General features: G+C 41.4%; 1 protein-coding gene across 2 annotated transcripts in view; it reads left to right on the top strand.

Moving 5' to 3' along the window:
* The window catches only part of tmem117 (transmembrane protein 117), a 40,678-nt gene extending 32,394 nt beyond the window's left edge, over window positions 1–8,284 (top strand). For both annotated transcript variants that reach the window (XM_070831022.1, XM_070831021.1), the window contains exons 6-8: window positions 2,013–2,172; window positions 5,351–5,480; window positions 6,499–8,284. In XM_070831022.1, the coding sequence (XP_070687123.1) occupies window positions 2,013–2,172; window positions 5,351–5,480; window positions 6,499–7,160 (952 nt within the window). In that variant the 3' untranslated portion in view covers window positions 7,161–8,284. The remainder of the gene's footprint in view (window positions 1–2,012; window positions 2,173–5,350; window positions 5,481–6,498) is intronic.
* The last annotated feature ends 6,860 nt before the right edge of the window (window positions 8,285–15,144 follow it).

The raw sequence follows: 15,144 nt of genomic DNA, 5'->3' as shown, positions 1-15,144 counted from the left end.
ATCCTACAGAGAGACACACACTCTCACACGCACACATTGTCCTTATATGGACATTGACTTCCACTCATTGTGGGCAGCCTAATCCAAACCCTCAGACATTAGCTATAACCAGTTCAAACCTTACCCCTATTAACCCGGACCTTTGAAAATGATGCTTTTCTTGACTTGCGTCAGTGTTTATACCGGAAACGGTCCCTGTCAGGATTGATAAATGCACACACACACACAAACATATACATACCCATACAGAGCACAGAAGGAATATATCATGCATTTAGTCATCTAGTAGGCAGAGAAATTGATATGAAGTTTCTGTGCGTGTCTATGTAGACTATCCAGCCCATTGCAGGGTTACACACAGTCAATAGCCATGTTAATCTTCCCTCACTCAGTGTCAGCACCTTTAATTAGAAGAACAGGGTGAAAATCAATGGACACAGCAAGGTTGCGGGGAAAACCATGGCCCTGCCTTTTACTTCTCGTACCACAAGCTGCGACCCTTAAATAACAGCTAAACAAATGCTGCAAACCATGTCTGATATGCCCATTACTAAACTGCCAAGTAGAACCATTCCCTGTTTAGATGCATTGCAAGACCAGTGCACGGTCCCAGCGGTGTTCATACGCCAAAGTGGCTCACTGCTGTCAGTCAAATACGACACGCGAACGCCTCCCCCGTGGTTCATTTTAGGGTCATAGTGAGAAGCAAAGGACGTAGAGAAGAAGATACGGCTGAAACAGTCTGACATCTGTTTGATATGTACACAGAGAGCTCAAGACATAGACATCTCAAACTTCAAAGACAGCTTGGCCTCTGTCTTTAACATTTCCTTTTGCAGAATTGATTCACCTGCGATTAGAATGCAAGCAGACGAATTGTCCTGACTTTTTCTGCAGCCCTTCATTTTATTGATGGCTGCCCCGACTTGCACTGTCACAATCGATGCCGGATTTGACGAGCCATCGTTTGAAATTCAGAGCTTGAAATATGATTGATAAATGTGTTGCTGGATATATTTTGTCAATGCACGCTGATGGGTCATGGCAAATTGTAAAGGACAGTGCCAAAAAGTTGGCACGCTGAGGAAGGATCCCACTAGGGAACAATAAAAACCCTCAAAATGTATCTTGAAAAGGGATATAAGCTGCACTCACTATCTGCAATGCAGCCATCCGATGCATGGCGTGAGAATGCACACAACAGTGCAGTAATCACTGGGTGACATTGGGACAAAATAGACAGTGGAGAATAATACTACCCGTTGTCATTGTGCCTCTCTTCAGATGGCTGAGAAAATTATCCAGTAAACAGTGAATGCAGAATTACAGCAATGTGACATGAACACAATTCGCAGAAAAAAGCGCAGCAATCACTGCATGCAGGTAAATGAAATATTTTAGCTCCTGTTAAGTATGTAAATACATGGAAATATGTATGCAGTAGGGTTTGAATTGCATTGTCTCTGCATCCACAAACAGACAAACAGACACAGTTTTTCTCTATGCACATTCATCTTCCTGGAAGCTTCATCCACTGCTATTATTCAAACCCAGGTAAAATTGTTGTTCAATACATTATTGAATCCCTGAAAAGAGAAACAAGTCGCACTTGATTTATCTATTCTCGCATTTTTGACGTGGGTGAGGAAGAGGAGCTGTTTGTCTTCCAAGACGTACAATATTAACTGTGTACCTCATCTAGTTTGAAATGTTAAATTGTAGTGAAATGTTTTTTCTCAAGGTCGTGTACTTTTTAAATGTGCGTCATTCATAGATGTTTTTCGTCCTCTCCTTCCGTCCACTCCCTTCCTATTCCCTCCTCTCATTCCTTTTCATTTTGTTCCTTTTTATTTCATTTCTTCCTCTCCTCTCCTTTACTTTCCTCTTTTCACCTCTCCTTTTATTCCTTCTGTACTCTCCTTTACTTCCTTCCTGTCCTTTTCCCTCTTTTCCTCATCTCCTCAACCTCTCTTCTCTTCCCTCCTCCTCCTCCTCCTCTCCTCTCCCTGTAGGTCAGTGCTCATCTCTCTGACGTCTGTGGTGGTTCTGGTCATCAGCACCGACTGGATCAGCTGGGACAACCTGAACCGAGGCTTCCTGCCCAGTGACGAGGTCTCCAGAGCCTTCCTGGCCTCCTTCATCTTGGTCTTCGACCTTCTCATTGTCATGCAGGTAGACCGCTCCCCCGTGGCCAATTAAAAAAAGGGAGCTGGGACGTCTCTTGGCTAACTCCACTACCCATCTTGCCAGTTCTCCTCCCTCCCCCCTCCCTCCCTATTCATCAATGGGGCACTGCGGCACAGAGCAGCAAGCGGGGCGTTTGATCACTCTCACTTGGCATGGACACAAACACACACACACAAATATATAGATATACAAACTGTTGTTTACTCCTTTACATCTCCTTTCTTTCACTCCCTTCATCCGTCTTTCCCAGACCTCAGCCATGAACTCCCCCTTTCCTCTCCTGTGAGCCTAGTTTATTTCCTTTAATGATGACTCCCAAGATTGGAGTTTTTCCTCACTTTCTCTTTCCCCCGTCTTTTTTTTTCCCACCCAATGTCCTCCCTCCCACAGGAGAGTGTACATCAATAAAGCTTGTGTCAGTGGCTCATGAATATGCAAATGTGTTTGTCTGGGCAAAAAAAAACACAAAACTGAGGAGAGAGTGGGAGAAGGCGTTTAAAAAAAAAAAAAAAAAAAAATTATTTAACAGCATTAGCCAGGTGCCAGAGCCGCCAGCCAATCATGTATGTGGTTTGACTGCGAGCCTAATTCAACACAGCCCCTCCAAACGCTTAATGAACATATTTCACGAGGCCTTGTTGGTGGGTATTAGAGGACATGTTGCAAGGCTAATATTTGGTATCCCCTAAATATACGTTTCTTCTATGTTGATTATGCTAATTACTAAGAGCCCGGAATTGCATGGGAGAAAATCTTCTAGTGTTACGAATACACCAGTCCACAGAAGCCCAGCTAGGACACCATTATAATTCTGTGGTAATGTGTATTAGAACAACTGTACCACTGAATGTGATTTCTAAACGTATTTATTAAAACAATTCATTATTTAAAGGAAGGCCTCTGGCTGCACTGGCCAGCAATTACTTCACATTGTGGTGTTTTTCCCATTCATTTACCCAATTATCATGATTATGCAGCTCAGCCTGCAGTATGCAAGCATCTCCTCACAGAGATGCTGGTGTCTTGCTGAGGCCAGCTTTTTCAGCCTCCTGCAAAAGCCACAGACCTGATGTGACATGAAGGGCGCACTCCCTATTTTGACATCTCCGTTTGACTCCCCAAGCCAGCCGGGACCTGTGACTCCCTCGCTCTTTAACTTGCCAGTAAATCATTCCCCACTCGCATGGATTTGTTTACGACGGGCCCTTCTCATTTTCCGCGCAATGTACAGCAAGCACGTTTACTACAGTTATTTATGCGTTGAGGTGGTCTGCACCGTTACATGGCCCGAGCACCGACGGCCGTCGCTACATTCCACCAGTCAATAAAAACTCATCTGCCGCTGCCCTCCCAACAGCTTCATTCACCTCCATGTTGGAGCACAGGGTGTCATAGTTAATCTCTCCCTTCCATGAGAAAAGATGGATGGTGTTGTTCTCAAACTAATTAATGCCCCAATTAATGACCTGTCTGGATTTGCCTTCAAGCTAGGTTTTAATTTTTTTTCATTGTTTTGTGTTATATTGTGCTGTTTCTCTGCAGTCTCCCAGCTGAATGTCAGATTTCTATGTACTTTGTGTATATGTAGGCTATATACAAACATTATATATACATTTTCCTACAGTAAATTGATGGCATGCTGATTCGCCCCACTTGTTTAGTCGTCTTATGTCATAGAGACTCATTATATTGTGGGAGGGAGGTGCATGGTTTAAATGCCATGCCTGTTAGTGCTATAGCAACAGCTACTGCAGCTATGGAAGAGGAACGGAGGACTTAATTAATATCCAGGGGGCCATCACCAAGCTGTTATTCTGTTCATAGATATTGGCATGGGAGACTCTGGATCACATGAGGATATAGTGAATACAGACATGTGGTAATGCGATGCAGCACGACCCTCTGTGCAAATAACAGGAACCGAAGGGAGATGCTGCTAATCTAAAAATGAAAATGCTAAAATGACGTGTCCCTTGGTTTTTTTCTGTAATAGAGATGACAGAAGCTAATTTGTGAGATGATTAAGTCAGCTCAGTACAAAGAAACATTTTTAAAACATTTTAATTTTCTTTGCCATCAGTCTGTGGGTGATTTTCATTAGTTTCATCTGTGTTTGCCATTTTAATTACATGCCTTCATAACAAAGCTAATTATACAGTTACAGTTAATGGACATTTTAGCACAAAAATGATGCACATTGTAATTGCAAGGACATCAAGGAGAAATGTATACTTTTTTTATTGTGAATTAAAGCCATTATGGTATTTACGTCCAATAAGGTACTCCTTAGTTACGCCTTAATTTATCTACATCAATTACAGGCCCTAGGCGAGTTTCAAGTTAGTATTTTGGGAAACAATTCGGTTCAGAAATTGGTACGTGTTTTATTTACTGTATCCTGAACACACACTAGCTAAAGTTCTACATTTCATCGCTGTTCAGCGAAAAACATGTATCTCTAAATTTTGCTTTTGGTTTTTCAGAGGAACTGGAGGCTTAACTTTATGAGATGAGAAAATTCTTTAGTTTAGTTTAAAATTTCATTGGATTTACTGAAAAATACATTGTCACAAAGCTGATCACAGCACTGTCTCCTAGCCCATGAAATGGTGAAATGTTTTGGAGATGAATGGTTTTTCACAGGACAGAGACATTTTGATAAAGGCATGCTCCCAGAATGCATCTCTTTAATTTCATTTCTTTACATTTTTTTCATGTGTTCCTTGTGAAGAGTAGTGACGGCTTTTCACTGAAAGTCACCAGGCCACCAAATATAACCACGTACTAGCAAAAAAAGCAAAGTGACACCACAGGGCACGGGCAGCTTCTAAATGTCAGTTTGTGGTGCCCGCTGATGTGTTTTGACGTGTTTAAATCCCCGTGCACGTTAGTACACTCCACAAGCCTGTAAACACACAGTGTAGTGTACAGTCTGCAGCGGCTGGCACCATATTTGACCTCCAGTCAGTGTATGAAGAGACTCCACTGAGAGAAAGTTCAGTGAAGTGTTCAACATCCAGTAAAGCACAATACATGGCTGACATTTGTCGTGCCGATGCGGTTATTTGAATGTGTTCAGTTTTCCAAAGCGGAGGCCACATTTTCACATTGGCAAGCTACATTTATATGACTGAATGTGCTGTGTGTGTGTGTTTCTTTTCAGGACTGGGAGTTCCCTCACTTCATGGGTGACCTGGATATGAATCTACCAGGAATGTCAACAACACATGTGAAGGTCAAGCTACCTGTCTGCAAGCGTGTCTTTAAAGAGGAGTATCACATTCATATCACAGGTACAAGCAGACACGAGTGCTGCATGCAGTGAACGGGGTGATCTCATTGTTTCATGACAAGTACCTCTAGCTTCCCTGAATAGCTGTTAACAAAGTAACACCCATAGTTATAAACTGATTATAGAAAGCAAAATTTCCACAAGGGAGACATAACTTTGGCCTAGTTCTGAATTGTATTGTGGATACCAAACATGCTCTTCCCGCTCCACTTTTCCATTTTCCTCCACGTGGAAAACACTTTTATGGTTAAACCACAGCAACCATTTATAATGCATGTATAGCTGATGAGGCACACAGGTGGCTCCACCGCTACAATGGTGTCTCCTGTCCCCTGCGTTCCTCCCTGGCGTGCGAGGCGCATCTCTCATCTTTCACATCTCCGCGTCTTAATGTTTCCACTGAGCGTGGAGTGTATTTCCCATCAGAAACCCCGTCGCCCCGGTTTCTCCACTTTGTTCCTCCTCGTGCGCACGGCGACTCACAACCATAAAGAGAAGGCAAAACCAATGTTCCTGTGCTAAATGTTAAAGCAGTTCAAACGCTCAGTGATTCGAGAAAGGTTGTTAACCCTAATGCATTGCATATCCATTAAGCATTATGGAAATGGCTTCAGCACGACGTGATTGGTTTAACTAAAAGCTTATTAACAGCATATCTCGGGGAGAGCAGGGGAGAGGTGTCACGTATACCCGGGGAGACATCTGCCTGCTATCAGTCAACCTGAGGAGATGGCTGTCTCATGGTAATGTAGTGATCTCGTTAGAAGATACTAGAGGAAGTAGCACCTGCAAATGGATCTATCTGTCTCGATGCGTGAGCTACATGCAAAAGGAGAGGGATTCCTGATAAATGAACGTGACAGCATATCTGTCCTCTAAATTTAGTTAGGAGAAGGCTCACGTTGTACATCAGTCTGCCTGTCTGTTCAATTATCTATACAGAGCTGCATGTTTATTTCTTGCCTATCGAAGATCTCTAGTCTAGTTTGATCTAATAGAAGTTACGCGTCTCATTACAGGTAAGTGGTTCAACTACGGTATCATCTTCCTCGTACTGATTTTGGATCTTAACATGTGGAAGAACCAGATCTTCTACAAGCCCTATGAGTACGGTCAGTATGTCGGGCCTGGCGAGAAGATCTACACAGTGGAGGAGCCAGAAACACTCAGGTACTTCAACCACAGCACGCTCACCTATGAGTGGCGCTCCACCAACATCAATCCCAGCACCAACTTAACCTACGTGGAGCGAGACATGTTCCTCCACAGCCGCTACGTCGGAGCCAGCCTGGACGTCAAGTGCCTGGCCTTCATCCCGAGCCTGGCGGCATTCGTCCTCTTCGGGTTCTTCATCTGGTTGTTTGGGCGATTTCAGGAAAGCGAGACCTTCACGGAAAACCAAGACAAGACGTATGAGAGGATAAAGAGGAAGTCGCCGTCGGAGTACAGCAAGGAGATGGGGGTGACGCCAGAGGAGACTCATGTGACCATGAGTGATAGTCTGAAACGGTCGGGAACGCCCATGCTTCTGTCAGTGGACGGACCACACTTTGGAGCGACGCCGTCTACGAACTCGACTATTTCCATGGAAACCCAAGAGACACATCCGAGCATTGTGATTGACAGCGCAGAGCAGGAGGAACCAGCAGTCTCTTTCGATGTCCACAAGCTCTCCCCGTGACCTCCTGACCTTCTGAAACTTTGAACTACAGAAGTGCGGACAGGCTGAAACGGGAGCCTCGCTGAGCTCGTCACCGGCTCACTAGTTCGTCAAGATCTTAAATTCACGAGATTCAGGAAAAGGACAAAGTGATTTTTCATGATCACCAAGCCAGTCCTGATTGCTAGTGCAGGTGTCTGTGTTTGAATATATTTTTGTAAAACAAATCTTTTTTAAAGCCTCTAAAATGGCACCAATTCAGATAACAAACATCTTTTAAACAGAATGCAAACTTTTAATTGACATGGTGCTCGCGTGGATTTTGCATTTTCATAATTCAATTTGTCACAGTAAACTACTTTGGTGCCTGTATAAGAGGAGTATTTCTACAGTCGTAACACTGCGGTCGGGTGGATTTTATTGTATCTCACCAGTGTTACAGCGAGACTAGTGCCTTGATGTTCAGATGCGTAACATATTCTGACTGTCTATGCTACAATAGGCAACAAAATGGAAGATGTCCTAGTTATGGTTTGCTATATTAATGTCTTATATGTGCTTTCGTATAATACGGACAATTGTTACCTCATATTATCCTCAGACTTTATAATTTTGATTTATTCTCATGTGACGTCTCTCCTACTCGAATTTAAATGTATCATTCCTGTCGAAATTACTTAATGATGAACATCAATGTACGCTGATGACCCATTCATATCCCCCTACTTGATATTAGTTGCAGAGATAATAAATGCAACGAGCAGAGATCAAATGGCAAACCAACAAGCCACCTCATGATTGCTCATGTGGCTGCTGCACCTGGACTGAATACCAACAGAGTCAGAAAGGTGGTTTTGCCCTTGGCATAAACATGCCATTGAAGTGCAACGAAGGCTTCTGCTCCAAAGCTCAGGGCGTCTTTATGTCTAGTTAAACCTTAAAGGTTTTAGAAGCAGTTATGCAGTCATGTTAAATGCATGAAAAATTATTTATTTATTTGAAACCTTATCCGACTATAGAAAAAAAAAAATGCAACTGAAGCCTGCAGCATTTATCTTTACACTGACTTTTGAAAGTGTTCATTGCCTTTTTTACACATTTTTGTTTGCTTCGCAGTAAAAATACCTATATTTAGGGTATTGGTCCAAAAAAGTATGCTCTTCAGTTATTCTGTAAATTACAAATACTATGTGAAATGTTACTACATTACAAACTATTGTTTCATATCGTACACATCATACTTTGCATAGAGATTTGACCAAAGATACCAAATGATTCAGTATTTTGAACACATACTGCTGCATAAGATGTTATGCTAATTTAAAAGAAATATATTCATGACAGACAGTGGAATAATATTATGTGCTCTTGCATCACTCTGCATTATAATGGACTGTAATGTACTATAATGTCCTGGAAACTGATTTCCAGATCCCAAAAATATCCACATCCTTTCTTCCCAATGGATGTGTTTGTCCACCCCAATCTTGACAGAATTTTACTTCAACATTATTTGCGCTCAAGGTAACGTAAGCGAGCTGTGCCACCAGAATAATTACACACTGCAGTGTTTCAGTGTTGAATTGAATTGAATCAGTTAATAACTTGATGAGGTAGAGTTTATTTACTGTATTTAAACAATAAAGAAACATAATGATTAAATCATCTTCAAATTTGCAAATTAATGATTCATTTTCCCCTACTTCTAAATAATAAATCAATAATTGAAATAAAATATGTAATCAATTTATTTAAAAAAAAAACTCTTTGTATTCTATTTACTTACCTATCATAATGCGCATCACAATTTATTTGTCTGCTGCTTTAACATTAACAGTTTTCATTTCATAATTTCAAGCCACACTCTGTAACTACTAAGATGTGGGTTATCTAAAAATGTGTGAACCTAAAGTTAAGTCCACAGTAGCAGCAGACAGGCCTCTGCAGAACCAGCTGCTATGTGATGGTGGGAGTCGGGCCAATCAGAGCTCCTGCTGCTGCTCCATGTGTTGGATGTCATTTAATTATTAGGTGGCACACTGATTACGTGTCTAACGTTTACAGTTTCCACGTAAGCAGCAAAACAGCATTTGTAAATATTGGAAAGATGGAATAAGGAAGAAGAATTATAAATTGGCAAAATTGATATTTTTTTTAGTTTATTAATACACCATTAAAATGTACCTTTAATCAATTTACTAATTTCATTACTATTTCAAATGTATCAATTTATTAATTGATTTTATGTCTGACACTGTGAAACTTAATTATTATGGCGGCACACTTGAGATTCCTTACTGTGTGTGTGTGTGTGTGTGTGTGTGTGTGTGTGTGTGTGTGTGTGTGTGTGTGTGTGTGTGTGTGTGTGTGTGTGTGTGTGTGTGTGTGTGTGTGTGTGTGTGTGGGTGGGTGGGGTTGTGTGTGTACATTGTGCAGGCAGAGGTGTCCATTTGTGTCTGTGAAGGATTTTTTTATACCTGATTGTGAGTGCATGGTGTGTGTGTGTGTGTGTGCGTGTGTGTGTGCACTGGAGGCTGTTGAAGTGCGTAGGCGTTTGCTACTACACTTGTTTTTGACAGAGGCCATTCTGTGAAGAGGTCAGTTTATTTAGCATAATTGGTTTTCAGCTCTTGGTTCTGTAATTATCCTTTTATACATTACAGCTCTACGAGGGCATTAGATATTAGTGTCTCACCAAAGGGCAGAACCTCTTTGGACTTGAAGGGGGTCTAATATGTTTGTAATGTGTTGTGTTTGGATTAAAAGTGATGCTTTTCTCCTTGCTGTTCATGCTGCTTTCACTGACTTATGTTGCAAAACTGACACATCCTTCAGTTCCTGTGTTTGTTTTTTTTGAAAGCAGGTGTAATCTCCTTTTAGTGTTTGCCCATTGTACTGTTCGTCTGTTGAACCTTGTGTTTCAAATAAATTAATACATTTGTTATATACTTTTGTTTTGAACACTTTGTGAGATTCAATAATATAATTTTTAAAAGGTTGCTGATTTATTTTATGTATTTCCCAGTTAGAAAAATTCTAGTTTACGTTTTTTTTCTATATGCTTGGGAAATCGTTGCCAAGCAACAGTGCAGGTCAAGTTTCTTGCAGCTGCTGACCCAATTAATATGGGCGATATGAGAAATTATGATACTATCTTCACAAGGACACCTGGATATGTAGCCTGCATACACATGACTCCTGGCTGAGATTAGTGTGAGCGCAGCCCTGGGCCTGTCCACTGTTCGATTTATGCCAGTGGGAAATAATCTGAATTTCTTATTTCTTTTGTGTCCAGCAGGATTTGTTTACAGAACATGTATGTGTAAGTTACAGATTGGATTGAAAAAAGTCTGAGGAGGGAAAAGTGAACTGATCACAGGCAGAAGTGGTTTAACGCAGTGGTCCCCAAACCAGGGTTGGAACCTCTAAAGGAGGGAGGGAGTGAGATAGGAAATGAGGAAAATGTGCTCTGCTACTGAAGACTTTTGGTATTATTATTATTATTATTATTATTATTGTTCTTTCTTCTAACCTTTTTTCTAATTTTAGCTCTTTTATAGCCACAAAGCAGGTGTGGCTTTAGGGATGCCAAATTCAGTCTGTGAAAGTGGTCACTGCACTTTGTCACAGGCAATAATACATTTGAAAACATGGCACAAAAACATTTAAAAAGCTCTGTTTTGCTACGTGGTAGTCTGTGGACTAGTTAGCTAGTTCAATCACTATCAGTTTTCTTCTATAATGGATGACATAAAATTGGATGGCACAAGTCTCAGTTGTACTTTGGATTTAGTTCTAATTCACAAATATAAGCATGCTAATGTTCTAAACTAAGATGGTGAATATGTTAAACACTGTGAAAAATGGACAGATTCACCATTTTAGGCCAACATTTAGTCAAATCAAATAATCTGAGAAATAGAACAGAAAAAGACTTGCTCCTCATACCTCCTCACTTAGCCATATGTAAAGGCAGGTAGATATTGCTTCCTTCTAAGGTAAAGTAGAGGGGTGAGCTATGAAAAGACTGGTGATGGAGCAGCAGTTAAAAAGACTGACCTGTGAACATAATACCACGGGTTTAATATCTACAGCAGTCCATCAGGGGCCATGCATCCTGTGAGGTGCAATCACATCCACTGCACCGAACCCTGCTTCACCACTCACTGTAAATGATCCCTAATAAGGGCACCAGCTAGGTGCATTTAATGCTGAATATAAAAATACTTTCTCTGTGGAAGCTGTACGAACACTTATGGTCTTACTGTTGCTTGTTGTTTGTCAGGGGAAATAATGTTTCATTGCCATAGAGTATTAACCGTTTGACTGAGGCCTCCTCCAAGTCTGCCATCAGGCTGAGAAATTGCGTATTGATTTTTGGAGGACCATGCAGTAATTGAGAGAACACATCAAAACCAGAGTTTCAAAAATGTTTGTGGGGTGTTGCTAACTGATGCTCATGTTGTGTTTCGGGAGTATTGACTATTTCCTCAATGCAGTGGATGCATTTGTGTTGGTGGCATTCATGATCGATTGCATTCTGCTGTTCATCAAATTTTTAAGAAGCTTCTTTTTCATGCCTTCCTGGAGGAAACATTTCACTTTATTTTCTATTTTCTCTATTCACATTTGAAAAGAAAACTGAACTGCTAGTGTTGTTCCTACAGCTAAATATATATTTTAAGAAAACAACAGAGAAATCCCCCCAGAATGGGTGAGCCTCAGCTACAGATCAACTGGAATCTCCTCTACTGTCTTTGAGCTATCCTCCAATTAGATCAGTGCATCATGTCCCGACATGGCCCATCACTCTGTGCTGACAGCTCCGTGACTCTTGGAGACCATGTGAAATTTATCAGTGCAGTCAGCCCCTGCCAGCTAGCAGGTCTCCCCCTCAGTCCTCTCTCTGAGCTCGAGATGGTTTCTGTCCCCAGTGACCACAAGGGAAACAGAATTCATCGCTCATTCCTTCTGCAGGTTTCTGATAGCTTACAGAGGAATGTGTAGATTGGATAAATCTCTCAACACATCCAACATCTCACTTAGAGGTTTAAATCCCCAAGCAACGGTTTGGGATAATGATGTCTGCCTCACCATTCCTCTGTGGGGGGATAAGGGATCTGGGTTTTATTTTAATTGTTCTTAAGTCAAATTAAGTGAAGAATTTTGTGGTGAATATTTAGATTAACTGTTGAATTGGTGAAAGGCTTGTAGCAGCAAGGACTTGAACAGCCAGTAACAGAATCCACTGTTGAAAAACCCAGCTACATTTTGCTATTAAAGTCTGTATTTATTCCATTTTGATTAGATTTTTGTACGTATGTATATGACCTATCCCACATGGGAAGATATGACACACACATAACAAAGAGAGTGAATATGTGTATGACAGAATAGAGGCCCTACTATATGATTATTATTATTGTTATAAGATATCTACTAGTATTCAATACATTTGTCTTACAAAACCTTGTTCTTGACCCCGCAAACCTTGCTGGAGGACTTTTAACCAGAGAATAATCACATTCTCTTTAAATTCTGCTAAATAGTCTCTTTTTCCAATGATGATATAAAGGGAAATAAGAAGGGTCAGGGTATGTTTGACCATGTCAGAAAGCAAAATTGTCTTTGTTTCAAACTGCCACACTGGAAGGCCGAAGGAGTCAAAAGCCAGCTGTCATAGAGAGGGAGGCGAAGCATTATCATTTAAATGTGGGGATAATGGCGCACATTTTCAGTCTCTCCTGGAGGAAACTCGCAGTGATTGTGTAATAGTTGTGTAAAGAATGGGGCTAGAGAGAAGATCCTTTCTCACCTCCACACAGCTGACCAATGATGGCATGAAGTGGGTGTGAATGTCACATTGTCGGCTTCAGAAAGTTACAGAAATGGTCAGACACAGCTCCCCTTAATCCGACATCGGAAGGCTGTGTGAGGGGGGGGGGGTTTCTGAAACCATTCGACCATCGCCGTTTAAAAGTCTACACCCATGCTAGACACTGTGTGAGACTGTAAGTGTAATGTTTACCATCTACTTGTTGACCACCTTGGTTAAGTGTGTTGGCGTGCTGGTACTTAGCAAGTTCAGACTGATAGGAGTGTCATTTATTTGGCTTCTTGTATTTTTTTCTTGATGAAAAGTCGCTGAGTCAAGTTATTCCAGTTCATCCTGAGGGGGCATGAGTGTGTGTACAGAATATTATGGCAATCCATCCAATAATTGTTGAGATATTTCACCAATAAAACAAACATGTCAACTTCATGGTGGCGCTACAGAAAAAGTCAGGAGGATTCATCATCTGGGAACCATGAATGTCCACACATGATTGAATGGCGATCCAATAGATTTCGGTCTGGACCTAAGTGGTGGAACAAGCCACATTGCTAGCTTAGCTAAAACAGACAAGGGTCACATTGCTTACATTTCTGAGCGAATCAGTTCATGATAAACGGTGGCTATCCTGATTATTTCTGCAGCCACAGTTAAATCTGGAGAGCAAATCTATAGGCCCAGTGGGACTGTAGAGCATCTGTACATGTCTGTGTTTTCATACAGACAAGTATGGCAAATTCAAAGCCACTTCTCCTTATTTTTGCTGAGGTTCTGTATGTTTGTGCATTCACTCGGACCTGCATATAACTGGAAACAAAGGCAGACAAAACACAGACTTTACACTGTAGTGATACGAGATAAATATTCTACAAGAAATGCTTTTAACTACGCTTGTCCTTGCATCTTCTCTTGTAGTTACTGCATAGATGGTAATTGGCAAGTCAAAACAAATACTTATGAAAACTTTTGAGTAATTGCGTGCTTCTGTTCTTAGACAGAAAGAATCTTGCTCCACAGAGATCTCTTTAACAGCGCAGCGCAGACCAATTAGAGCCATTTGAAGAATGGAGGATCACTGAAAACATAATGGAAAAAAAACTGTCATACGGCACAAAATATTGCATGCTAATGCATTTTTATCAATTTAAACTCTGCTAAGTAAAACTGACTTTTCTCTGTTGCCTTGCTTCACCAGCTACAATTACAATGATATGTGTGGTCATTAACAGTGAATATAGGACAGGCAGAGAAGTGGGCTCCCTGTGGGTCCAGGCATCTGTTGCAGAGGGTTCAGCACTGCCATAGAAAATTGAACATTTAGGAGCCAGCTGGAGGACCAGTCTGCCCTGCTGTGCCACCACTTCTCAGGTGCCCACTGGCTTCATGCCACCACCAGCTAGAAGCCACTGGACCAGAGCAGGCCAGATGGTGCCCTTGCCAACCTACGATCAGCCACAGCGAACTGTCCACTGTCCACTGCCTGTGTCCCCTGCCCTATCATTCAACTCAGGGATGAGTTTGGAGTCATGATAATCTGAGGTAAAAAGTTTTTGGGGGGGAAGAGAGGGGCAGAAAAAGCTCAAGTGAGCGGAGAGTGTGCTGGAATATAAATGGGCCCCTATTACGTTGTGTGTTTGTTAATGTAAGCAGCTGCGAGGTAAAGTCAGAATCAGTTGGTAGGAGAGAGACTGCTCCACAGGGAAATAAAGCCATCTCCAGGCTGAACTCATTTGTCCATGGCTGTGAACTGATAGATAATTATATTAGGAGCTTTAAGTGCTCTTCTGCGATACAAGTATTACTACTATCTCCAGAGGCACAGCACAAAGTAGGCAGGAGCTGAGTCTGTGCGCTACAATAAGGATAGTCCTTGCTCTGCATTCAAATATTGTGTATTCAAACGAGAGTTCCTCAATTAAAATCCAAAGCATGGCACCGCACTATTAGTACTGGATCTATGAAACCCACAAATTTGATTTCAGGCATTCAAGTTATTGTCTGATAGTGGGAGGAAAAATCTCTTAACTCAGCAGATGGAAACAAATACCTATTCAAAAGAATACACTTTTGATCTAGTATGAGTTAGTCGATTTATTGAGTGACTAGTTTCATATACATACTGTATAGAGAGTGGAGCCACAAAGGCTACACATATCCTGTACTTGTAATCCC

This window comes from Pempheris klunzingeri, chromosome 5, assembly GCF_042242105.1.
Source record: "Pempheris klunzingeri isolate RE-2024b chromosome 5, fPemKlu1.hap1, whole genome shotgun sequence".
In the NCBI taxonomy this organism is placed as follows: Eukaryota; Metazoa; Chordata; class Actinopteri; order Acropomatiformes; family Pempheridae; genus Pempheris; species Pempheris klunzingeri.
The sequence above is the reverse complement of the archived record's forward strand: the minus strand, read 5'-3'. Positions and strand labels throughout refer to the sequence as shown.